This window comes from Scyliorhinus canicula, chromosome 29 (genome assembly GCF_902713615.1).
Source record: "Scyliorhinus canicula chromosome 29, sScyCan1.1, whole genome shotgun sequence".
NCBI classification, from domain to species: domain Eukaryota; kingdom Metazoa; phylum Chordata; class Chondrichthyes; order Carcharhiniformes; family Scyliorhinidae; genus Scyliorhinus; species Scyliorhinus canicula.
Window position 1 is genome coordinate 6,164,451 of NC_052174.1, and position 25,065 is coordinate 6,189,515.

At 44.9% G+C, this 25,065-nt stretch overlaps 1 protein-coding gene across 1 annotated transcript; it reads left to right on the forward strand.

Annotated features, from left to right (window-relative positions):
- The first annotated feature begins 14,685 nt into the window (after nt 1–14,685).
- Nucleotides 14,686–18,769, forward strand: LOC119958283 (probable G-protein coupled receptor 139). The gene is made up of 2 exons (XM_038786715.1): nt 14,686–14,782; nt 17,874–18,769. The coding sequence occupies exons 1-2, from the start codon at nt 14,686–14,688 to the stop codon at nt 18,767–18,769; spliced, it is 993 nt and encodes a 330-aa protein (XP_038642643.1).
- The last annotated feature ends 6,296 nt before the right edge of the window (nt 18,770–25,065 follow it).

The window sequence follows — 25,065 nt, forward strand, 5'->3', positions numbered from 1 at the left end:
GTGCAGTGATCTAGACATCTGTTATCATCTTCGGATTGAATATTCTGGACTCAAAATTTGAATTGAACAACATCAGATTGTGAACATCTTGACCACCCCCACACACACACCTTTGTGCTTTGTCTTTATGTTCCATTGTCTTACCCCAACAGAACCCCACTCATCCCCCGAGGGCCACCTGTCCCTTGTTGTTCAGCTTTGCTCCCACTCTCTGGCCTTTGCTCGCCCAGTACACTCTACTCTCTTCCCACTGTGCCACTATTAACAGTCTTCAGTCCTTCAAGGCATCAGTAACACCCCATTTGTCCAATGTCCACGGCCTCTTTCTCAATCCCTCCTCAGCTCGAACATCCCTGACCTTCCATTCTGTCTCTCTTTCCTCTCAAATTAGAGAATTCTTAACGCGACTCTCCCTTTTCAGTTCTGCAGAAGGGCCACATGGACTCGAAAGGCTGGCTGCGATTCTCCGACAGTCGGGATACTCCTTTGCCCCTGGCAGTGTATCCCGCCCACGGGATTGCCTGTGACATGGGGAGGCATCAATGGGAAATCCCATTGACAAGTGGCAGAAAGATAAATTCCCACCACCAGCGAATGGCGCGCAGCTGAGAAAGCCGTGGCTGGGGGAACGGAGAATCCCCTAGATTTCCATCTCAATGTCGCAGCTGTTTTCCATATTGGGCAGCGATGGTCTCAACAAAGACCACTCGTTTTTCTCAAATTTCTAATCATTGTCTGGTTGCATATTTTGAACAGGCTGCTTTCTCTGCCTCTTATGCACTTATTGCATTCTGTTTACCGAATTATCTCCCTGAGCAGCCAAAATTTCCTTTTCACCCTCTGCTAATTCATTGATTTCACTGGCCTTGAGAATCGGTTCTTTATTCCCATATATATCTGTAACTTGACATCTTCATTCAGCAGATCCAATTGGAGCAGAGAATAGAACAATTAAATTCAATCTGCCGACAATATTCTGAAAATAGCGACTGGTCTAAAGCTGTTTCCTTTACCTGGTTCCCATTGTAAAGTGTTGCAACAATTTGGGATTGGGAATGTCTAGGTACACCACCCACACTGACTCTTGCTTATTGGCAGCTCGATTATTTTGTACAGCACTACATGTTGTGTCTTCCCTCATAGAGGTAGCAGTGTGCGAAAACTATCCCAAGGCCAGGTTTCATGGAAACTCAAGTTTATTAAGACAGCTAGAATAGCCACAGATATGGTGAACACTGCCTGAGCCCCATACGGGGGCCTTGCTCGAATGCCACTCCAGGTCTGGTCTTCTAGATTGAAGTTCCTAAAGAATACTTCCTATTGGGTAAGCATCCGTCCGCTCAATAAGGGAACTCATATTCTACGAAGCCCACGGGGAAGTCTGACAATCATCACTGTGGCCTTCGTGGTCATTATGACATCCTCCCCCTACCTCGTCAAGTCCGTTCCATCATCAATGCTTTCACGGCGTGGTTGCCTCCTCCATCTCTTCAAACTCGGCATCAAGTCTGTGGCAGATGGAGTCGGATCGGAAGGGGTGAAGTGGATCGGCGATCTTCACTTCCGCAGGGAGCACCTCAGGGTTACGGATGTTGGAGTTGCCATGGTATTCACAGTCGAGGAAACCATAAGACATTGGAGCATGATCAGGCCATTTGGTCCATCGAGCTTTCTCTGCTATTCAATAATGGCTGATATGTTTCTCATCCCCATTCTCCTGCCTTCTCCCCATAACCTCTGATCCCCTAATTAATCAAAAACCTATCTATCTCTGTCTTAAAGACACTCAGTGATTTGGTCTCTGCAGCCTTTTGCAGCAAAGAGTTCCACAGATTCACCACCCTCTGGTTGAAGAAATTCCTCCTCATCTCAATTTTAAAAGAATCATAGGGCTGGGTCTGTGCCCTCGGATTTTACTTTGTCCTACCAGTGGCAACATTCTCTCCATGTCCACTCTATCCAGGCCACGCAGTATCCTGGAAGTTTCAATACTAATCCCTCCCATCCCTCTAAACTCCAACGAGTACAGAACCAGAGTCCTCATCCGTTCCTCATACGACACGTTCTTCATTCCAGGGATCATTCTTGTGAACCTCCTCTGAACCCTTTCCAAGGCCAGCGCATTCGTCCTTATATATGCTACCCAAAACTGCTCACAATACTCCAAGTAGGGCCTGAGCAGAGCCATAAATAGCATCAGAAGTACATCCCTGCTTTTCTTTTCCAACCCTCTAGACATATTGTATTCATTGCTTTTTATTCCTAACTACCGCCTACCTAACTGGAACCTCCAATTCCTTGGCCTCCATTTTGAACCAAGCCCTAACAATTGGCGGAGATGGGAATAGGATCCTCTACTGCTGTTAGCCCTGTGCCAGGGACCCCTTTGGGGTCTCAGGTGGACTCTTAATGGGGCAGGCACCCTACCTCTGAGGTGATCCAGGTGCCTTTTTAGAACTTTGTCTTGGGATTTCACTATGTAGATTACAGGCTACGTTCGTTTTCTGATGTCATTCCGAGGACCCAGCTGGCGCCATCTCTGAAATTCCGGAGACAGATTGTGTCACCACCCCTAAACACCCTCTCAGATCTTACTGCTTTGCGATTTTTAATTTGATTTGATTTTCCTGTTGCGACTCCACCGTCCCTGCCTAAACTGGAAACAACAATCACAGCCTCGTGCATAGACATGGTCCCAGCAAAGAACTGCCAGGGTGACTCCTGTCATGTTGTGGGGAGTAGTTCTGGAATCAAATAGGAACAGTGCCAAACTTGTTTCTCACGATACACCCAGATACAAGGTTTGAAGGTCTGCCTTTCAACTAGCGCCCAAAGCATTGGACGGCGGATGATATGGCGTTTTCCTAATGTGCTTGATGCCATTTTGATTTCACCAATAAAATTAAATTAAAAAATTAAAAATTACTTATTGTCACAAGTAGGCTACAAATGAAGTTACTGTGAAAAGCCCCTAGTCGCCACATTCCTGCGCCTGTTCGGGGAGGCTAGCCTGCCTTGTTCTGCTTTCAAAGCCAGCGATTTAGCCCTGTGCTAAACAGCCCCCCGGTTCAGAATATTTGTTCTTCATACCACCACGACCATTCCTACTGTGTTCTGAGATATAGCCAATCCACTACCCTCCATACCTGGGGCTGGATTCCCCGCAGCTCAGCACCAAAATCGCGATTGGCGTGGGGGCCGGAGAATCACCCGCAAGCAGATTACGTAGCAGGGCTTGGGGGCCAATAGCAGAGCCTCCCCCCCCCCCCCCACCCCTCCTATTGATTTTTGGGCAAAACTGGCCGAGTTCCCGACGGCGTGGTTCTAACCATGTATCGCTGGTCGAGAAACTTGGGTGGCAGCGGTAGACTCAGTCCGCAGCTGCACTGCAGGGGGGATCATGCGCCGGAGGGAGTGGTGGGGGACTCACCGGCAGCTCGGGCAGTGATTGGCCAGCTCGGATCCGCGTGCGAGGGCCATCTGGGGTGGGGGGGGGTGCTACATTGTCGATGTTGGTCCGCGGTCTGAGTCCGCAATGGCGCACAGCAGGGCCGCTGCAGCCCACCGCCGTACACAGACGCCGACTCCCCACCATACTTGCGGGAGCCATTTCCTAAGCCAGATCTATGAGAAGCTGCCCGGGGGGCTGCTCGCCCCCTGCAGGTAGGAGAACCGCTCTTGACTTTGTTGAGGAAAGCCAAGAGTGAAACGTCAGCGTTTTTACGCCGGTATGGGAACGTAGGCCCATTTTTGGAGAATCCAGCCCCTGATGTCCCAAAGCCTTTCCACCATTTACTTGCCTGCATACACCTGAACAGTTTCAATGACATTGGCACCGTCCTGGAAAAGGCAGACCTTATGACTGACACCCTCCCTGAAACGATCACTCACACAATCAGCGATGCAACATGGCTGCATTGTGCACGAGATCAAACATGCCGTGCTGAAACGTGCCAATGCACAATGATACTCATGGGCGATCCCGATCTACATATTGACTGGAAAAGTCAAATTGGGAAAGATGGTCTGGATGAAGAGCTCATATTATGTTTTCTCGACAATTTCGGAGAACAGAATGTCCTGGGAAAAAAGTCCAAGAGCAGTCTCTACCAGGCCTGGTATTGTGCAACAAATTAGGGTTAATTGATGATCTCATGGCAGGGGCACCACTCCGCACCAGTGAACATTATAGGATTGAAATCTGCATTCGCTTTGAGGGAGGGAGAAGTGGGTCCAAGGCTATGTTTTTTTCAATTTAAATAAGGATATTTATGAGGGAAAGGAAAGCAGAGTTTTTTTGTGTTTCTTAAAAATAAATTTAGAGTATCCAATGCATTTTTTCCAATTAAGAGGCAATTTAGCGTGGCCAATCCACCTACCCTGCGTATCTTTGGGTTGTGGGGGCGAAACCCACGCAAACACGGGGAAAATGTGCAAACTGCACACCGACAGTGACCCCGATCCAGGATCGAACCTGGGACCTCGACACCGTGAGGCAGCACATGGAACATACAGTGCAGAAGGAGGCCATTCGGCCCATCGAGTCTGCACCGACCCGTTTAAGCTCTCACTTCCACCCTATCCCCGTAACCCAATAACCCCTCCTAACCTTTTTATTGACTCTAAGAGCAATTTTGCATTGCCAATCCACATAACCTGCACGTTTTTCAACTGTGGGAGTATACCGGAGTACCCGGTGGAAACTCACACAGACACGGGGAGAACGTCCAGACTCCACACAGACAGTGATCCAGCATTGAACCTGGGAACCCTAGTGCTGTGAAGCCACAGTGCTAGCCACTTGTGCTATCGTGCTGCCCTATGAAAGCAGAATTTGCGAAAGTGATTTCGCAAATTATATTCGGTGATAGGTCAAAGAGATGTAGCGGCAGATATTTAAGGGGATATGTCAGGAGGCACAGACCATATGCATTATAATGAGTAAGAAAAAGTCCAGGAGATGGACACATCATCCGTGATCAACTATAAAGGTTAAAGATAGTGTCAAACCTAAAGCAAAGGTATATAACCCAGCAAAGACAGGTGGAATGTCAAACGATTGGACAGAATAAAAGGAAGAACAAATGGTGACTTAAGATTAACACAGAGAGGATAATTATTGTGCGAGCAAAAGCTAGCCATAAGTACATAACCATACTAGGAGTTTCCATAAAAATTTTTGAAAATATAAAGTGAGCGTTTCTCCAATAAAAAGTGAATCGGGAGAATTGTTAATGGGAACAAGAAGATGGCAGGTGAATTGAACAGGTACCTTGCATCAATCTTCACTGTAGAGGATACAAGCAGCACAGCAGAAGCAGTTACAATTCAGCCAATGGAAGCAATGGAGGAACGCAGGAAAAGTACAATCACCAGGCAAGTGAGGCTGATGGGGTGACGTTTCTGGAACTGCAGATTGCCAAATGTTCGGGTCCCGATGGAATTCATCCTCGGGTGTTGAAACAAATGGCTGATGATTTAAGTGGTGCATTAGTTTTAATTTCCCAAATCTATCTATTTTCTGGACATGTCCCATCAGCTTGGAAGATTGCAAATGGAGCGCCAGTATTGAAAAAGGAGGGAAGACAAAGTGGAAAATTACCATCCAGTTAGCTTAACATCTGTCACAGGGAAAATGTTAGGAGGTATTATTAAAGGAGATATACTAGACGTCCAGGGTATTCAGGAAAATTCAACATGGTTTGGTGAAATCGTTCATAACCAACTTATTTTAGTTACATTTGAAAAATAAATTTAGAGTACCCAATTCATTTTTTTTCAATTAAGGGGCAATTTAACGTGGCCAATCCACCTACCCTGCACACCTTTGGGTTGAACATAGAAAATTACAGCGCAGTACGAGCCCTTCGGCCCTCGATGTTGCGCCGACCTATGAAATCATCTGAAGCCTATCTGACCTTCACAATTTCATTTTCATCCATATGTCTATCCAGTGACCACTTAAATGCCCTTAAACGTGGCGAGTCTACTACTGTTGCAGGCAGGGGGTTCCAAACCCCTACTACTCTCTGAGTAAATAAACTGCCTCTGACATCTGTCCTATATCTACCACCCCTCAATTTAATGTTATGTCCCCTCGTGTTGGTCATCACCATCCGAGGAAAAAGACTCTCACTGTCCACCCCATCTAACCCTCTGACTATCTTATATGTCTCTATTAAGTCACCTGTCAGCCTTCTCCTCTCTAACGAAAACAACCTCAAGTCCCTGAGCCTTTCCTCGTTAGACCTTCCCTCCATACCAGGCAACATCCTAGTAAATCTCCTCTGAACCCTTTCCAAAGCTTCCACATCCTTCCTGTAATGTGGTGACCAGAACTGCAGGCAGTACTCCAGGTGCGGCCGCATCAGAGTTTTGTACAGTTGCAGCATGACCTCTTGGCTCCGAAACTCAATCCCCCTACTGATAAAGGCTAGCACACCATATGCCTTCTTAACAGCCCTATTAACCTGGGTGGCAACTTTCAGGGATTTATGTACCTGGATGCCGAGCTATCTCTGTCCATCTACACTACCAAGAATCTTGCCAGTAGCCCAGTACTCTGCATTCCTGTTACTCCTTCCAAATTGAACCACCTCACACTTTTCCGCATTAAACTCCATCTGCCACCTCTCAGCCCAGCTCTGCAGCTTATCTATGTCCCTCTGTAACCTATAAGAAACTGCAGCACTATCCACAACTCCAGCGACCTTTGTGTCTTCTGCAAATTTACTATCCCATCTTTCTACACCCTCTTCCAGGTCATTTATAAAAATGACAAACAGCAGTGGCCCCAAAACAGATTCTTGCGGTACACCACTAGTAACTGAACTCCAGGATGAACATTTGCCATCAACCACCAACCTTTGCCTTCTATCAGCGAGCCAATTACTGATCCAAACCGCTAAATCACATTCAATCCCATACTTCCGTATTTTCTGCAATAGCCTACCGTGGGGAACCTTACCAAACGCCTAGCTGAAATCTATATACACCACATCAACCGCTTTACCCTCATCCACCTGTTTGGTCACCTTCTGAAAAAACTCAATAAGGTTTGTGAGGCATGGCCTACCCTTCACAAAACCGTTGACTATCGCTAATCAACTTGTTCTTTTCAAGATGATGAGACACCCTATCTAGAAATAGAAATAGAACAGTACAGCACAGAACAGACCCTTCGGCCCTCGATGTTGTGCCGAGCAATGATCACCCTACTCAAACCCACGTATCCACCCTATACCCGTAACCCAATCAACTTACTGAACTTAATCAACTTAACCATACTTTTTAGGACACTACGGGCAATTTAGCATGGCCAATCCACCTAACCCGCACATCTTTGGACTGTGGGAGGAAACCGGTGCACCCGGAGGAAACCCACGCACACACGGGGAGGACGTGCAGACTCCGCACAGACAGTGACCCAAGCCGGGAATCGAACCTGGGACCCTGGAGCTGTGAAGCATTTACGCTAACCACCATGCTACCGTGCTGCCCTAAGTCTCTTATAACATTTTCCAACATTTTACCCACAACCGAAGTAAGGCTCACAGGTCTATAATTACCAGGATTGTCTCTACTCCCCTTCTTGAACAAGGGGACAACATTTGCTATCCGCCAGTCTTCCGGCACTAATCCTGGCAACAAAGACAACATAAAGATCAAGGACAAAGGCTCTGCAATCTCCTCCCTGGCTTCCCAGAGAATCCTAGGATAAATCCCATCTGGCCCAGAGGACTAATCTATTTTTACACTTTCCAAAATTGCTAACACCTCCTCCTTGTGAACCTCAATCCCATCTAGCCTGGTCGACTGTACCTGAGTATTTTCCTCACAACATTGTCTTTCTCCAGTGTAAACACTGACGAAAAATATCCATTTAACGCTTTCCCTATCTCCTCTGATTCCACACACAACTTTCACTACTATCCTTGATTGGCCCTAATCTTACTCTAGTCATTCTTTTGTTCCTGATATACCTATAGAAAGCCTTAGGGTTTTCCTTGATCCTATCCGCCAATGACTTTTCCTGTCCTCTCCTCGCTCTTCTTAACTCTCCCATTCGGTCCTTCCTGGCTAACTTGTAACTCTCAAGTGCCCGAACTGAGCCTTCATGCCTCATCCTAACATAAGCCTTCTTTTTCCTCTTGGCAAGTGCTTCAACTTCCTTAGTAAACCACGGTTCCCTTGCTCGACAATTTCCTCCCTGCCTGACAGGTACATACTTATCAAGGACACGCAGTAGCTCTTTCTTGAAATAGCTCCACATTTCGATTGTACCCATCCCCTGCAGTTTCCTTCCCCATCCTGTACATCCTACATCTTGCCGAATAGCATCATAATTGCCTTTCCCCCAGCTATAATTCTTGCCTTGCGGTATATACCTATCCCTGCCCATCGCTAAAGTAAACATAACCGAATTGTGATCACTATCACCAAAGTGCTCACCTACATCTAAATCTAACACCTGGCCGGGTTCATTACCCAGTACCAAATCCAATGTGGCATCGCCCCTTGTTGGCCTGTCTACATACTGTGTCAGAAAACCCTCCTGCACACACTACACAAAAACGGACCCATCTATAGTACTCGAACTATAGGATTTCCAGTCAATGTTTGGAAAGTTAAAGTTCCCCATAACAACTACCCTGCTACTCTCGCTCCTGTCGAGAATCATCTTTGCTATCCTATCCTCTACATCTCTGGAACTATTCGGAGGTCTATAGACAACTCCCAACAGGGTGACCTCTCCTCTCCTGTTCCTAACCTCGGTTCATACTACCTCAGTAGACGAGTCCTCAAAAGTGCTTTCTGCCGCCGTAATCCTTTCCTTGATTAACAATGCCACACCCCCCCGCCTCTTTTACCATCTTCACTGTTCTTACAGAAACATGTAAATCCTGGAACCTGCTAAAACCATTCCTGTCCCTGCTCTACCCATGTCTCCGAAATCGCCACATCATCGAGGGGGCAAAACCCAGGCGAACACGGGGAGAATATACAAATTCCACACGGAGAGTGACCCAGAGCCGGGATCGAACCTGGGACCTCGGTGCCGTGAGGCAGCAATGCGCCACCATGCTGCACTTTATTTCAGTTACTTGAGGAAGCAACTGCATAAAGGGTGGACACTCTGGCCTTAGATTTCCAGAAGTACTTTGAGAAAATGCCATGTCAAAGATTATTGTGGAAAATTAAAGCTCTTGATAGAGTGGGTAACAGATCAGATTGATAGAAGGTCAGATGCCTAACCGGAAGCACAGAGTTGACTTAATGGGTCATTTTTAGATTGGAAAGATCAAATGGTGATCAGGGCAGGGATGTCTAATGAGAAAAGGTTGGACAGACCAGGCTTGTATCTTTTGGATGTTAAAGGACTTGATTGAAACTTCTAAGACCCCGTGTGGTCATGATAGGGTGGACCGGGAGAGGATGTTTCCACTTGTGGGAGAATATAGAACTAGGGGTGACTTAAAAACAAGGGGTCACCCTTTTAATCAAAGGCTGTGGATAGACCGAGAATGGAGGGATTGGGTAGTTTACTGCTGTCACAATCAGAAATGGTGACATTTGTGACTTTGATAAAAAGGAGAGCTATTGTGTTCCCGTGTCAAATGGATCCCAGTTTGAAGATATTCAAACACGCAACTCCTGGAAAATTGGCATAAACTTCAGAGGTACAAAAAGGTCTATTGGCGTCGGAGAGGAATTGGTGGGTGGCGGGGTTACAGTTTCTGTGAGAATTTACAAGGACAGAAGGATTAAATGTTGCTTAATTTTTGAAGACGTATGATATGGCAGATTTGAAAGAAAACAGAATAAAACCTGAGGGAAGGGTAATCTTAATGACAAAGAAATCTATGAGTTCTTTACACTCGCGATTAATGGTGGAGTAAAGGAAAACGGAAAGATTAGCTTTGGAAAACAGAAGCTGAGGTGATTTTCCAAGGTGGTCCTAGGATATGAAGACGTTGGTCAGACGACAGCAGAATCTCGTATGTATCAAGTGTTTCAGCAAGACCTGGCGGGAGTTGTCTAAACCAGTTTTCCGTCATATTCTATTCAACTCTTGTGATTATTGAAGAAAGAGAGGATGGACAATGGAGAGATTGGAAATTAAGAGCGACGAAAATAATTTCTTGAGAAGGAGCCCATCTGGGTCAGCGAGCACGGGGCAAAGAATGTACAAAGCTGGCTGCTTGTAATGGAATGGACTGCACAATTCTTTATAACCTCAGGGTCATAAAAGGTAGAGTGTGAGGCCATAATCTGGACGTGCACTGAAACAACCCAGGCTGGGGATAATAAAGTGGATGACTGTTTCACCAACAGGTGAGCTGAATAAGGAGGTTTGATATTGTTGAAAATAGTATCATGAAGGCCTTCAAAACCTTGACCCTAATCGAAGGTATGGTAATTATCAGGTTAAATCACCACAAGTTACTTCTCCCCCTCAAAGGGGAAAGCAGCCTATTGCCGTCTCAGACTCTGGTGAATTACATTCACATTTACCCCTTTTATGGAGCAAAGCTATCTCAGATTTCTTATGCGCCAGGGTTTAGAGAACCCCAGAGTGTATCATAGAGTTCACCTGACCCACAACTTTGAATAGATTGTGGTATGGGAAGCCCACGGCACACTCTACAGGTGTGGCACAGCAGAGATGAAAAATTATTTTTTAATGCAAAACAATGTTTATTCTATGAATTCAAGTTAACTTTTTTAAAACGTACAGTGAACATCTTAGTAACCATCAATTCAAATACAACCCCCAAAGAGTACAACACTAAGTAATCCTTAATAACTTCCCAAACAACTACCAGAAGACAAAAGGAACAACTTTTAACAGAAGCACATTAGCTTTACATTCACTACTGACAACATTTATAATTCTGAATTCACCAAATGATCAAGAGATAGTCTTTTCATGGCAGAGAGATCAACAGTACACCTGCTCTGTCTGGCTTCAGCTCCAACACTGAAAATGAAACTGAAACACACCCTGCAGCAAACAGCCTAAAACGAAAGTAAAAAGCTGACAGACAGCCCAGCTCTACCCACACTCTGACATCGCTGATAAACCACCATTTCTTAAAGGTACATTTCTTAACACCCATTTCTTAAAGGTAATGTGACATGACAGATTGCAACTGTATTCCTCAACGTTTTGAAGAATGAGAGGAGATCTTATTGAAGTGCCCAAATGCATAAAACGCCAAAACCTGGGGACACCGTTGCAGAATAAGGGGCAGGCCATTTACCGCCGAGATGAGGAGGAATTTCTTCCGTCAGATGCTGGTGAATCTTTGGAATGCTGTACCCCAGAAAGCTGCAGAAGGTCAGTCACTGAGCATGTCAAAGGAGAGGGCAATAGACTTTTACAGACCAATGACATTAACAGGGTGAAATGAAATGAAAATGAAATGAAAATCACTTATTGTCACTAGTAGGCTTCAATGAAGTTACTGTGAAAAGCCCCTAGTCGCCACATTCCGGCGCCTGTCTGGGGAGGCTGTTAAGGGAATTGAACCATGCTGCTGACCTGCCTTGGTCTGCTTTCAAAGCCAGCGATTTAGCCCTGTGTGGGTATACGACGTTGGAACAGAAGGCCAACCATAATGTATTCAAATAGCGGTGCAATCTCGAGGGCGCGAATGGCCTACTTCTGCTTCTGTATTCCAGTGTACCTATTCATGATTAAAACTGAGTTGGGATAACATATGATTCCAAGGTTATGAATGTAAGTGCTGGGTCATTACGTGGGGAAAAAATCTCGTCCGATCGGTGGATTGGCCATTCTAAATTGCCCTTTAATGTCCAGAGATTGGGCAGGGTTTCCGGTGGAGTATTGGGCCCAGGTAGGGTGCTCTTTGAGGGGGTAGGCGGGGACTCGATGGGCCGAATGGCCTCTTTATGCACTGGAGGACTTCTTTGGGTTCAATGGAATGAAGTTCAGAATGGGGAATGAAGACAATTTACTCAATCATCCCAAAATGCAATAGAAGGTCATTTATGCTCAGACAAAGTTGCATATCAGACACTTCACCTGATAATCATGAACAGTGGAGGAGTTGAGACACGTCGCAATGTGTTGTGGCCGAGAGTTGCCACGGTGCACGTTAAAGACTATTCTTGAGCGAGGATTTGTAAGGGGCCAAGGATAGACCGTCAGCAGGTACCAGAAAGAGGTGTGAAAGAGGGAAGAAAATATACATCGCCTCCAACGCTCTCCAAGTGGCACTATTGATTACCAAATATCCCAGTTACTCTACTAAACTACATTAACTTCTCCACGACATATATTGGACTGTTGAGCCAATAACTTACCAATTATGACTTCTACGTTTCCTAAATTATAAAATGGCTTTAACAATGATACAAAATGATCAGAGGGTTAGATAGGGTGGACAGCGAGAGCCTTCTCCCGCGGATGGAGGTGGCTAGCACGAGGGGACATAGCCTTAAATTGAGGGGTAATAGATATAGGACAGAGGTCAGAGGTGGGTTTTTTACGCAAAGAGTGGTGAGGCCGTGGAATGCCCTACCTGCAACAGTAGTGAACTCGCCAACATTGAGGGCATTTAAAAATTTATTGGATAAGCATATGGATGATAAGGGCATAGTGTAGGTTAGATGGCCTTTAGTTTTTTTTTCCATGTCGGTGCAACATCGAGGGCCGAAGGGCCTGTACTGCGCTGTATCGTTCTATGTTCTATGTTCTATGATCCTGTACAATCTGCAGCTCCAAATCGAGATATATTATTACAAGATTATCTAAACATTGCTCACACGCTCCTTTTAGGGGCCACGAGTTCAAGGTGAGAGGGGAAAAGTTTCAGGGAGATTTGCGTGGAAAGTTCTTTACGTAGAGGGTGGTGGGTGCCTGGTTCGCATTGCCAGCGGAGGTGATAGAGGCAGGCGCGATAGCGTCATTTAAGATGTATCTAGACATATACATGAATGGGCAGGGAGCAGAGGGATACTTTTTCTTAGAAAATAGGCAACCGTTTTAGATCAAGAATCTGGATCGGCGCAAGCTTGGAGGGCCCAAGGACCTCTTCCTGTGCTGTAATTTTTCTTTGTTCTCTTCTTTGTCCTTTTAATATCTTGAGGTGTGTGAGCCAACTTTTGTGGCGCTTTTGCGTCCACAGTATCATCATTTCCTCCAAAATCATCAATTTATTTCTATCAAATCTTGTCAATTCCTCGCCTTAATAAAATTTAGATTGCTATCTAGCGATGAAGGGTCTCCCATTACTGATGATACAAAGAAAGTGCTTTCTAAGTTTGAAATTCATGATTGTCATTTAAATATCAGTTTACACCGGATCTTGAAGTCGTGCTCGGTGCAAGGCAGGTTCGATTCCCAGCTAGGTCACTGTCTGTGCGGAGTCTGCACGTCCTCCCCGTGTGTGCGTGGGTTTCCTCTGGGTGCTCCGGTTTCCTCCCAGAGTCCAAAGATGTGCGGATTAGGTGGATTGGCCATGCTAAATTGCCCGTAGTGTCCTAAAAAAAGTAAGGTTAAGGAGGGGGTTGTTGGGTTACGGGTATAGGGTGGATACGTGGGTTTGAGTCGGGTGATCATTGCTCGGCACAACATCGAGGGCCGAAGGGCCTGTTCTGTGCTGTACTGTTCAAAAATAATAATAATAAATGCAACAGAGAATAATATATAAGTGATTTGACTGCATGTTTAAAGGGCAGAAGGAATCCAGTTGATTCACCTTCTCTGCATCGACCCCCAAATCAGCAATTCACTTGGTGCCACTCCTCATTCTTCACCCCATAACCCCACACACACAACGTTCTCTTTTCTCGTCGAGGAACGATCGAGGTCTGTCGTTCACTTGTGGGAACAATCGAGTAGTTAGGCAAGAAAACGCTCACGTCCCCCTTCCAAATTTGCTGGCCAGGTTATGTTAAAATTGCATGTGAGATTTCAGAATGCTTCCACAAATGGATTCGAGTACCTGGACAAATTGTGCTCAATCAACGACCACGTGCTTAATATTGTTGAAACTGAAATTGGAAAATTACAGTGTCGACTCGATTTATTCATCATCCCTGAACATCAAGCATGGCGTGTTGAACAACCTTCAGTTTTGGGCGATGTTCAGTTTTTCATATGACTCGTATGGTAGTTATTAACAGCGATTCAAAACAAGGAAAATACAGAGCAGTTCTCAACGAACGATAGAATTTTAATATATACAGTACAAATTCAAGAAGCAACTAATTTCTTTCTTTCTCTCTCTCTTTCTCTCTTTCTCTCTCTCGCTCTCTCTCTCTCTTTCTCTCTTTCTTTCTCTCTTTCTCTTTCTTTCTTTCTTCCTTCTTTCTCTCTTTCTTTCTTTCTCTCTTTTCTCTCTCTCGTTCTCTCTTTCTCTCTCTCTCTCGCTCACTTTCTCTCTCGCTTTCTTTCTCTCTCTCTTTCTCTCTTTCTTCCTTCTTTCTCTTTCTTTCATTCTTTTTTCTTTCTCTCTTTATTTCCTACTTTATTTCTCTCTCTCTCTCTGTTTGGTTTCTGATTGCAATTAAGTCGAGGCAGCTTGGGATATGATTTTGCAGCTGGTTGAATCCGCTCTCCTATAATTGGGACGAATCTTGCACATGTATCAGTGAGAATCGTTCGCAACGTCATGGAGACATTTTGAACCATTTGCTTTCAGGGAAGTGAGGATAATGTCGCTCAACTTTTTGACCAAGCTCAAGATTCTCTGGGCAATTGCCGATATTCAGAAGATTTACTTTCCCGTCTTAGCTGCATTTGGTGTTCCGGGTATGTAATGACCTACAGCAATTGGATCAATAATCTCAAATTAACAATACGTCTTATTTTAGGTTGCGTGTGTAGTTCTTTCTTTAATTATGTTTCTCATATCGCAACAGTCAGCACAGTTCGAGACAAAAACTTCTTTCTGCCTTTGTTTATTTACTGCTCTCTCGCTCTTTCCTTCCATCCTTTATTTCATTTTCAGTCTCTCTTTCTTCCTTGCTTTCTGGCAGAGCAGAATGAGAGCTGAATTGATAGATAGTGACATAGATCGATACAGATGGACAGACAGATGGATGAATGGATGGACAGATGAATGAATGGAGCGACGGACGGGCAGTTCTATGGAGATAGACAATTCGGATGGGTGGATAGGTATATGATATATAGGATTATATATATGTCCTATTTTGGTTTATCCAATCAACATATGCTCCTATGTTCATTGGCCGCTGGACACACCTGTTCACAGAAGACTTTTTTAAAAATTGAGAACACCCAATTAACCCTCCCCAGTAAAGCGTCAATCTAGCCAAATCCACCTCGCTTGCACATTTTTATGCTGTGGGGACGAAACCCACGCAAACATGGGGAGAATATGCAAACTCCACATCGACAGTGACCCAAAGTTGGGATCGAACCTGGGACTGCAGCGCCGTGAGGCTGGAGGGCTAACCCACTGCGCCACCGTGCTGCCTGCGCGCAGAAGACTTAAAGCGGCTTTATGTATATTCTGTTCGAAAAAGGGGTCGAACATTGGAGCGTGAAATACCTATTCAATAACCTCGGACATGATAAACTATTGCATGTTAAGCAGAGGAGGAGGACAAAGAGACATGACATATTCTTTGAAGGCTAACATTAAAAAAATCCAGAAACAATATGTTAATTGACAATCTGTTTAAACAATATTTCAGTGGAAGCTTTACGATTAGTTGATTTGATTGGATTTTGATTTGATTTGATTTATTGCCACTGACTGGTAAGCTCGAGGAGATACTTGTTAGAAAGGAAGATGTGTTGGGCATTTTGAAAAACTTAACGATAGACAAGTCCCCCGGGCCTGACGGGATATATCCAAGGATTCTATGGGAAGCAAGAAATGAAATTGCAGAGCCGTTGGCAATGATCTTTTCGTCCTCACTGTCAACAGGGGTGGTACCAGGGGATTGGAGAGCGGTGAATGTCGTGCCCCTGTTCAGGAAATGGAATAGGGATAACCCTAGGAATTACAGGCCAGTTAGTCTTATTTCGGTGGTAGGCAAAGTAATGGAAAGGATACTGAGAGATAGGATTTCTGAGCATCTGGAAAGACACTGCTTGATTAGGGATAGTCAGTACGGATTTGTTAGGGGTAGGTCTTGCCTCACAAGTCTTATTGAATTATTTGAGGAGGTGACCAAGCATGTGGATGAAGGTAAAGCAGTGGATGTAGTGTACATGGATTTTAGTAAGGCATTTAATAAGGTGCCCCATGCAGAAAGTAAGGAGGCATGGGATAGTGGGAAATTTGGCCAGTTGGAGATCGAACTGGCTAACTGATAGAAGTCAGAGAGTGGTGGTGGATGGCAAATATTCAGCCTGGAGCCCAGTTACCAATGGCGTACCGCAGGGATCAGTTCTGGGTCCTCTGCTGTTTGTGATTTTCATTAATGACTTTGATGAGGGAGTTGAAGGGTGGGTCAGAAAATTTGCAGACGATACGAAGATTGGTGGCGTTGTGGATAGTGAGGAGGGCTGTTCTTCATTGCAAAGAGACATAGATAGGATGCAGAGCTGGGCTGAGAATTGGCAGATCGCGTTTAACCCTGACAAGTGTGAGGTTGTCCATTTTGGAAGGACAAATATGAATGTGGAATACAGGGTTAACAGTAAGGTTATTGGCATTGTGGAGGAGCAGAGAGACCTTGGGGTCTATGTTAATAGATCTTTGAAAGGTGCCAGTCAAGTGGATAGAGCTGTGAAGAAGGCCTATGGTGTGCTAGCGTTCATTACCAGATGGGTTGAATTTAAGAGCCATGAGGTGATGATGCAGCTGTGCAAAACCTTGGTTATGCCACATTTGGAGTACTGTGTGCAATTCTGGTCGCCTCATTTTAGGAAGGATGTGGAAGCTTTGTAAAAGGTGCAAAGTGGATTCACCAGAATGTACCCTGGAATGGAGAGTAGGTCTTATGAGGAAAGGTTGAGTGTGCTAGGTATTTTCTCATTAGAATGGAGAAGAATGAGGGGCGACTTGATAGAGGTTTACAAGATGATCAGGGGGACAGATAGAGTAGACAGTCAGAGACTTTTTCCCCGGGTGGAACAAACCATTACAAGTGGCTATAAATTTAAGGTGAATGGTGGAAATATAGGGGATGTCAGAGGTAGGTTCTTTAGCCAGAGTGTAGTGGGGGCATGGAATGCACTGCCCGTGGAAGTAGTTGAGTCGGAAACATTCAAGCGGCTATTAGATAGGTTCATGGATTACGGTAGAATGATGGGCTTTAGATAAATTTGTTCTTAATCTAGGACAAAGGTTTTGCACAAAATCGTGGGCCGAAGGGCCGGTTCTGTGTTGTATTCTTCAACGTTCTATGTGCCGAAGCACAGTGAAAAGTGTTTTTCTGTGGCCAAGGAAACATACAAAGTACGTACACAGTAGACAAAACTTCACCTCCTGACTTTCTAAATACTTTCTATCATCCAAAGTCATGATAGATGCACTTTGGAATACTCTTCATTTATTTAATGCGTGAGACTGCAGCTGTACTAAGAAGCACAACAATACCAAGGAGAACCTAGCCTACTTCAGCAGCTCCAAATCCATTTCCATAAACATACTATCCCTCCTCCATATCTGATTCACAGGAGCAGAAATCTGTACCATCTACAAATGCTCAGTCAAACAAATCACCAAGGCTCCTCCGACAATACCGTGCAACCCATGACCTCCCCTAGCTCGAAGGACAATAGCATCAGTGCATTGATATGCATCAACATCGTAATATTTATATATATCCCTGTTATGCAGCCTATTCCTTTGCACAGATAGATCTTTAAACTTCTGTTGCGTGACAGCTGAATAATTTTCACATTTTGCTCTTATTTACAGTTAACATGGTAACGATTGCCATTCTATGCCGGGGAAAGTGTGGTCTCTCTAAATGCGTTACTTACTACCTGGTGGCCATGGCGGCAGCGGATTTGTTCGTTGTCATCATCGATCTGATATTGAGGCAAATTCCGATTGTTTATTGGGAACAATTTAACTTTGTGCGCATAATCCCTTTGTGTAATATCCATGCTGTACTGCTTTATGCTGTCACAGACTGTTCCGTATGGTTCACGGTCACGTTCACCTTTGATCGATTTGTAGCCATTACTTGCCAGAAGCTAAAATCTAAACATTGCACTGAAAGAATTGCCGCAATGGTCCTCGGAATTGTGACAGTGTTGAGCCTTTTGAAGAACATTTCCTGGTATTTTATGTTTACAAGTGAATATTGGCTCTCGAACAGTTCCTGGTTCTGTCGCGTGGGCCTCAGTGTATCCCATTCACTGATCTGGGCCATAGTTGAATTAATTCATTACATTGTAACGCCTTTGATTCCATTTATTTTGATTCTACTGCTCAATGCATTGACGGTCAGGCACGTACTGGTGAGCAGCAGAGCCCGCAGGCGACTCCAGCGCCGAAGCAACGGGGAAACTCCCAGTGACCCAGAGATGGGTAACCGAAGGAAATCCATGATTTTGTTGTTTCTCATATCGGGAAATTTCATAGTGCTGTGGGTGGTGTTTACAGTTTGTTCGATATTGAGACGATTAGATTACTTGGAATATTCCGTTTCATTGCCCACATTTGTTCGGGAAATAGGCTTAATGCTGCAGCTTCTCAGCTGCTGCACAAACACTTTTGTCTATGCAGTGACGCAGAGGAAATTCAGAGAAGAGTTGGCGAATGGAGTGAAGTATCCCCTTTCCATGATGGTCAAATTAGTTAGATGATAAGAAATCACGCTTTCTAACATTATTCGGTGCTTCTGTGTCTTGCTGTTTTATTTCTTAATCTTTTCTTTCAATCTAGTTTGCTCGGAATTTTTTAATGCCGTATTTCTGAACCTTCTGGCCATGTACTGGCAACAACTGAACTGCTACACGCATTCTCTACATTGTTGATTTTAGCACGTAATTGAACAGCAGTGGAAATTCCGCACCACAACTGAGAAAAATAATCTAATTTTAAGGTGATTGGATGAAGGTGCAGGGGAGATGTCAGTGGTATGTTCTTTACACAGAGAGTGGGTGGAATGCACTTCCAGCAGATGTGGTGGAGGGGGTCATTGGGGACATTTAAGCGACTCTTGGACAGGCACATGTACAGCAGTAAATAATAAAAGCTTATTGTCACAATTACGCTTCAATGAAGTTACTGTTAAAAGTGATATTCCAGCGCCTGTTGGGGGAGGCTGGTATGTGAATGTGAACCAGCGTTGCTGGTCTTGTTTATCATTGCAAGCCAGTTGCTTAGCCCACTGTGCTATACCTACCCCTATTGAAGGGGTGTAGGTTAGGTTGATCTTAGATTTGGATAAATGGTCGGTACAACATCGTGGACTCAAGGGCCTGTACTGTGCTGTACTGGTCTATGGTCTAAAATGGAGGTCAGTCGGAACCATGAGGGGAAATCTCCACTGCTGAAAGTCATGATTGGCATAAAACTATGTGGTTGCGATTGTTAGAGGTGAATCATGGCATTCACAGTGCAGAAGGAGGCCATTCGGCTCATCGAGTCTGCACCGGCTCTTGGAAAGAGCACCCGACATGAGCCCACACCTCCACCCTATCCCTACATCTCCATTTTAACGCGCAACACCACCTAACCATTTTTGGGCACTAAGCGGCAATTTAGTACGGCAAGCCCACCTAGCCTGCACATCTTTGGACTGTGGTAGGAAACCAGAGCATCCGGAGGAAACTCATGCAGACACAAGGAGAACATGCAGACTCCGCACAGACAGTGACCCAAGCAGGGAATTGATCCTGGGACCTGGAGCTCTGATAACCACTGTTCTGCCCCAGTACTGAGACTTTGCTGCATGAGTCCCTCAGGGTAGTGTCCGATGCCCAACCACCTTTACCTGATTCATCAATTACCTCACTTCCATCATTAGGTCAGAAGTGGGAATGTTCACTGGTCAGTTCCCAATGTTCAGCACCATTCACGGGTCTGCAGATATTGAAACAGCTGTCCCTCATGCAGCAGGAACGAGGCAATATTCAGGTTTAGGCTGATAAGTGGTATGCTGCATTCGCTCCACGGAAGTGACCGGCAATGTCCATCTGCAAGAAGAGAAAATCTAAAGTCCTCCCCTTGACATTCAATTGCTGCAATAGTCCCACTATCAATATGCTGGGCGTTACCATTGATCAAAGTATCTACATACACAACCTAATGCTCAGAAACCTGCATAGAAAATATCGGCAGGAGGTCATTTAGTCCTTCAAGCCTGTTCCGCCATTCATTAAAATCATGGCTGATTGACAAATTCAATGTTCTGCACCCGCCTTCCCCCATATCCCTTGCTCCCTTCAGTCCCAAGAAATATATCTAATTCTGTCTTGAAATCACACATTTTGTCCGCAACTACTTTCTGTGGTAGTGAATTCCTCAGCTTCACCAGTCTCTGGGAGAGGAAATGTCTCCTCACCACAGTTATAAAAGGTTCACAACCTATCTTCAACCCATGACCCAGTACTGGGCTCCTCCACCAGATTAGTTTGAGGGGGAATGATGAATTGTTGCAGCCACCTCCTGACATATCACTATTTATTCGCAATGTCCTGTCATGTATTCGATTTTGACAGATTTCCCTGACTTCTACTCTTATTTAAAGAAATAATTTTGTGAATTAAACAAAAAGCTAATGCGGAAGGAAAAGTGCAAAACATATTTGTGTCTGTAACATCACTGGGACGAATTGTGAGAATAATTCAGTGTTCCTGCATAAAATCTAATTGACATTCCTCTTGGAAGCTCCCAGGTTCCAACACAGCATCCTACTGCTGAAGTGAAATTTTACAGTCCAGGAAGCACTTGGAACCTGCTGTAGCACAATACTTGCGACCCATTACAGTACACTTCCTGGATGAGGATAAAGCACACTTCCTGGAATCTGGCACAGCACACTTCGGGGACTCAGATTTTAGCACACTTCCTGGATTCTGGTACAACACACTTCCGGGATCAGGTTGAAGCACACTTCCTGGATTCTGGTACAACACACTTCCGGGATCAGGTTACACCACACTTCCTGGATTCTGGTACAACACACTTCCGGGAACAAGTTAAACCACACTTCCTGGATTCTGGTACAACACACTTCCGGGATCAGATTTCACCACACTTCCTGGATTCTGGGACAAGACACTTCCGGGATCAAGATAAACCACACTTCCTGGATTCTGGTACAGCACACTTCCGGGATCAGGTTAAAGCACACTTCCTGGATTCTGGTACAGCATACTTAGAACATAGAACATAGAACAGTACAGCACAGAACAGGCCCTTCGGCCCTCGATGTTGTGCCGAGCAATGATCACCCTACTCAAACCCACGTATCCACCCTATACCCGTAACCCAACAACACCCCCCTTAACCTTACTTTTTAGTACACTACGGGCAATTTAGCATAGCCAATCCACCTAACCCGCACATCATTGGACTGTGGGAGGTAACCGGAGCACCCGGAGGAAACCCACGCACACACTGGGAGGACGTGCATACTCCGCACAGACAGTGACCCAGCCGGGAATCGAACCTGGGACCCTGGAGCTGTGAAGCATTTATGCTAACCACCATGCTACCGTGCTGCCCCTTGCTACCATGCTGCCCCACTTGAAGCTAGCAAGTATTGCCCGAGTCATAATAGGTGTAGAGGGAAGAGATCAGTCCGAAATTTCCCTCTACTAGCCAGTGCAGTTAATATGCCATAGATAATTTTGTTCACATGTTCTTTCCGATCAAGCCTGTGGACACTGTGAGGATGGTTGTATTCACTGGCTCATCGGAATGGAGTTGGCTCAGAGTCTGGTTACTTGTGAATGCAGCCCAAAGCATTCCACCCAAGGCTAGATATTGGCACCAGACTTACAGTCAACAGGTTTTGTCAGGGGAAGATGAAAAGAACTTTGAAGAGAGAGTTCATGTGGGCAGGAAACTGGGGAGGTCAGTTTTATATCAAACCTAGTAACCAATACATAGAACATCGAACATTAAGCGCAGTGAAGGCCCTTCGGCCCTCGCTGGTGCTACAACCTGTGAAACCACTCTGAAGCCCATCGACATTTATATATACTATTAAACAGAGCAAAATATTATTCTTACCATGATATTATTGGTAGGAGGCTACCTTTGTGGCGATCACGTCCCATCTTCACATTGAAAACGTGCTTCATCATGTCTGTTAATATCATGGTGACATATAATATACAGCTATAACAGGTATGGCGGCTGCAAACTGCAAACTATGAGTCCTTCTGTGTCAACGGCAGAAGCACTGTAAACAGCCACAAGCCAGCAGCTGTTCCATCAACAAAGCTGAGAAAAGCTGAATTAACTCGGAGCCATTGAGAAACTCTCCAATTGCAGGAATTCAGAATGGTGGAATCATCCTGCTTGGAGGTCATTCAATTCATCGAGCTTTTGCAAGTCAAGGAGCAGTCACCCTGACTCGTCCTACCGCCCAGCACTTGTCCATAGCCTTGTAGGTTTCTCCATCTCAAGTTCAGATCGAAGTACTGTTGAAATGGATTGAGGTTCCTTGCCTTACTGGTGCATTGGTTTTAATTTCCCAAATCTATCTATTTTCTGGACATGTCCCATCAGCTTGGATGATTGCAAATTGAGCTCCAATATTGAAAAAGGGGGGAAGACAAAGTGGAAAATTACCATCCAGTTAGCTTAACATCTGTCACAGGGAAAATGTTAGGAGGTATTATTAAAGGAGATATACCAGACGTTCAGGGTAATCAGGCAAATTCAACATGGTTTGGTGAAATCGTGCATAACCAACTTATTTTGTTACTTCAAAAAAATTTTTTTTAGAGTACCCAATTCATTTTTTTTTTCAATTAAGGGGCAAATTAGCCTGGCCAATCCACCCACCCTGCACATCTTTAGGTTGTGGGGGCAAAACCCACGGAAAAACGGGGAGAATGTGCAAACTCCACACGGGCAGTGATCCAGAGGCGGGATCGAACTTGGGACCTCGGTGCCGTGATGCAGGAATGCTAACCACTGCATCACCGTGCTGCCCTTTATTTTAGTTACTTGAGGAAGCAACGGCATAAAGGGTGGACGCTCTGGACTTGTTTCCAGAGGTACTTTGATAAAATGCCACATCAAAGATTATTGTGGAAAATTAAAGCTCTTGATAGAGGGGGTAACAGATCAGATTGATAAAAGATTAGATTCCTAACCGGAAGCACAGAGTAGACTTAATGGGTATTTTTTAGATTGGAAAGATCAAACGGGTGGTCTGCCACATTGATCAGGGCGGGACCTCCACTTTGTACAATTTATATAAAAGAATTCGATGAAGGGATGGATGGGATGGTTACCCAATTTGTTGATGACACAAAGATAGCGAGGTACATGATTTGTGAAGAAGACATAAGAAGGCTCCAAATAGTTATCGATAGATTAAGTCAGTGGGCAAACATTTGGCAAATGCAGTTCAATGAAAATGTGAAAATAGTATATCATATTGGTATGATGAAGCATATTATCTAAACGGTGAAAGATTCCAGAGCTCTGAGATACAGTGGGTATCTTAGTGCATAAGGGAAATTAGGGAACAGAACAGGCACTTCGGCCCACGATGTTGTGCCGAAACTTTGTCCTTGGTTAATCATAGAATTTTGGACAATAAGGGCAATTTATCATGGCCAATCCACCTAACCTGCACATCTTTGGACTGTGGGAGGAAACACGGGGAGGATGTGCAGACTCCACACAGACAGTGACCCAAGTCGAAATCGAACTTGGGACCCTGGAGCTGTGAAGCAATTGTGCTATCCGCAATGCTACCGTGCTGCCCTTAAGAAGAAATTAATCAACAATCCATTATTCTACCCTAATCCATGTACCTATCCAATAGCCGCTTGAAGGTCCCTAACGTTTCTGACTCAACTACTTCCACAGGCAGTGCATTCCATGCCCCCACTACCCTCTGGGTAAAGAATCTACCTCTGACATCCCCCCTATATCTTCCACCATTTACCTTAAATTTATGTCCCCCTAAAATGTTGTGTTCCACCCTGGGAAAAAGTCTCTGACTGTCTACTCTATCTATTCCCCTGATCATCTTATAAATCTCGATCAAGTCGCCCCTCATCCTTCTCCGTTTCAATGTGAAAAGGCCTAGCACCCTCAACCTTTCCTCGAAAGACCAGGCAACATCCTGGCAAATCTCCTTTGCACCTTTTCCAAATCTTCCACATGCTTCCTAAAATGAGGTGACCAGAATTGCACACAGTACTCCAATGTGGCCTGACCAAGGTTTTGTACAGCTGCATCATCACCTCACGACTCATAAATTCAATCCCTTTGCAAAGAACGGTAGCACGCCATAGGCCTTCTTCGCAGCTCTATCCACTTGAGTGGCAACTTTCAAAGATTTATGAACATAGACCCCAAGATCTCTCTGCTCCTCTATATTGCCAAGAACCCTACCGTTAACCCTGTACTCCGCATTCATATTTGTCCTTCCAAAATGGACAACCTCACACTTGTCAGGGTTAAACTCCATCTGCCACTTCGTAGCCCAGCTCTGCATCCTATCTATGACTCCTTGAAGCCGACAACAGCCCACCTCACTATCCACAACTCCACCAATCTTGGTATCATCTGCAAATTTACTGACTCGCCCTTCAACTCACTCATCCAAGTCATTAATGAAAATCACAAACTGCAGAGGACCCAGAACTAATCCCTGCGGTACGCCACTGGTAACTGGGCTCCAGGCTGAATATTTGCCATCCACCACTCTCTGTCTTCTATCGGTTAGCCAATTTGTTATCCAACTGGCCATATTTCCCACTATCCCATGCCTCCTTACTTTCTGCATAAGCCTACCATGGGGAACCTTATCAAATGCCTTACTAAAATCCATGAACACCACATCCACTGCTTTACTTTCATCCACATGCTTGGTCACCTCCTCAAAGGAGACTAAAAGACTTGTGAGGCAAGACCTACCCCTCACAAATCCGTGCTGACTATCCCAAATCATGCAGTGACT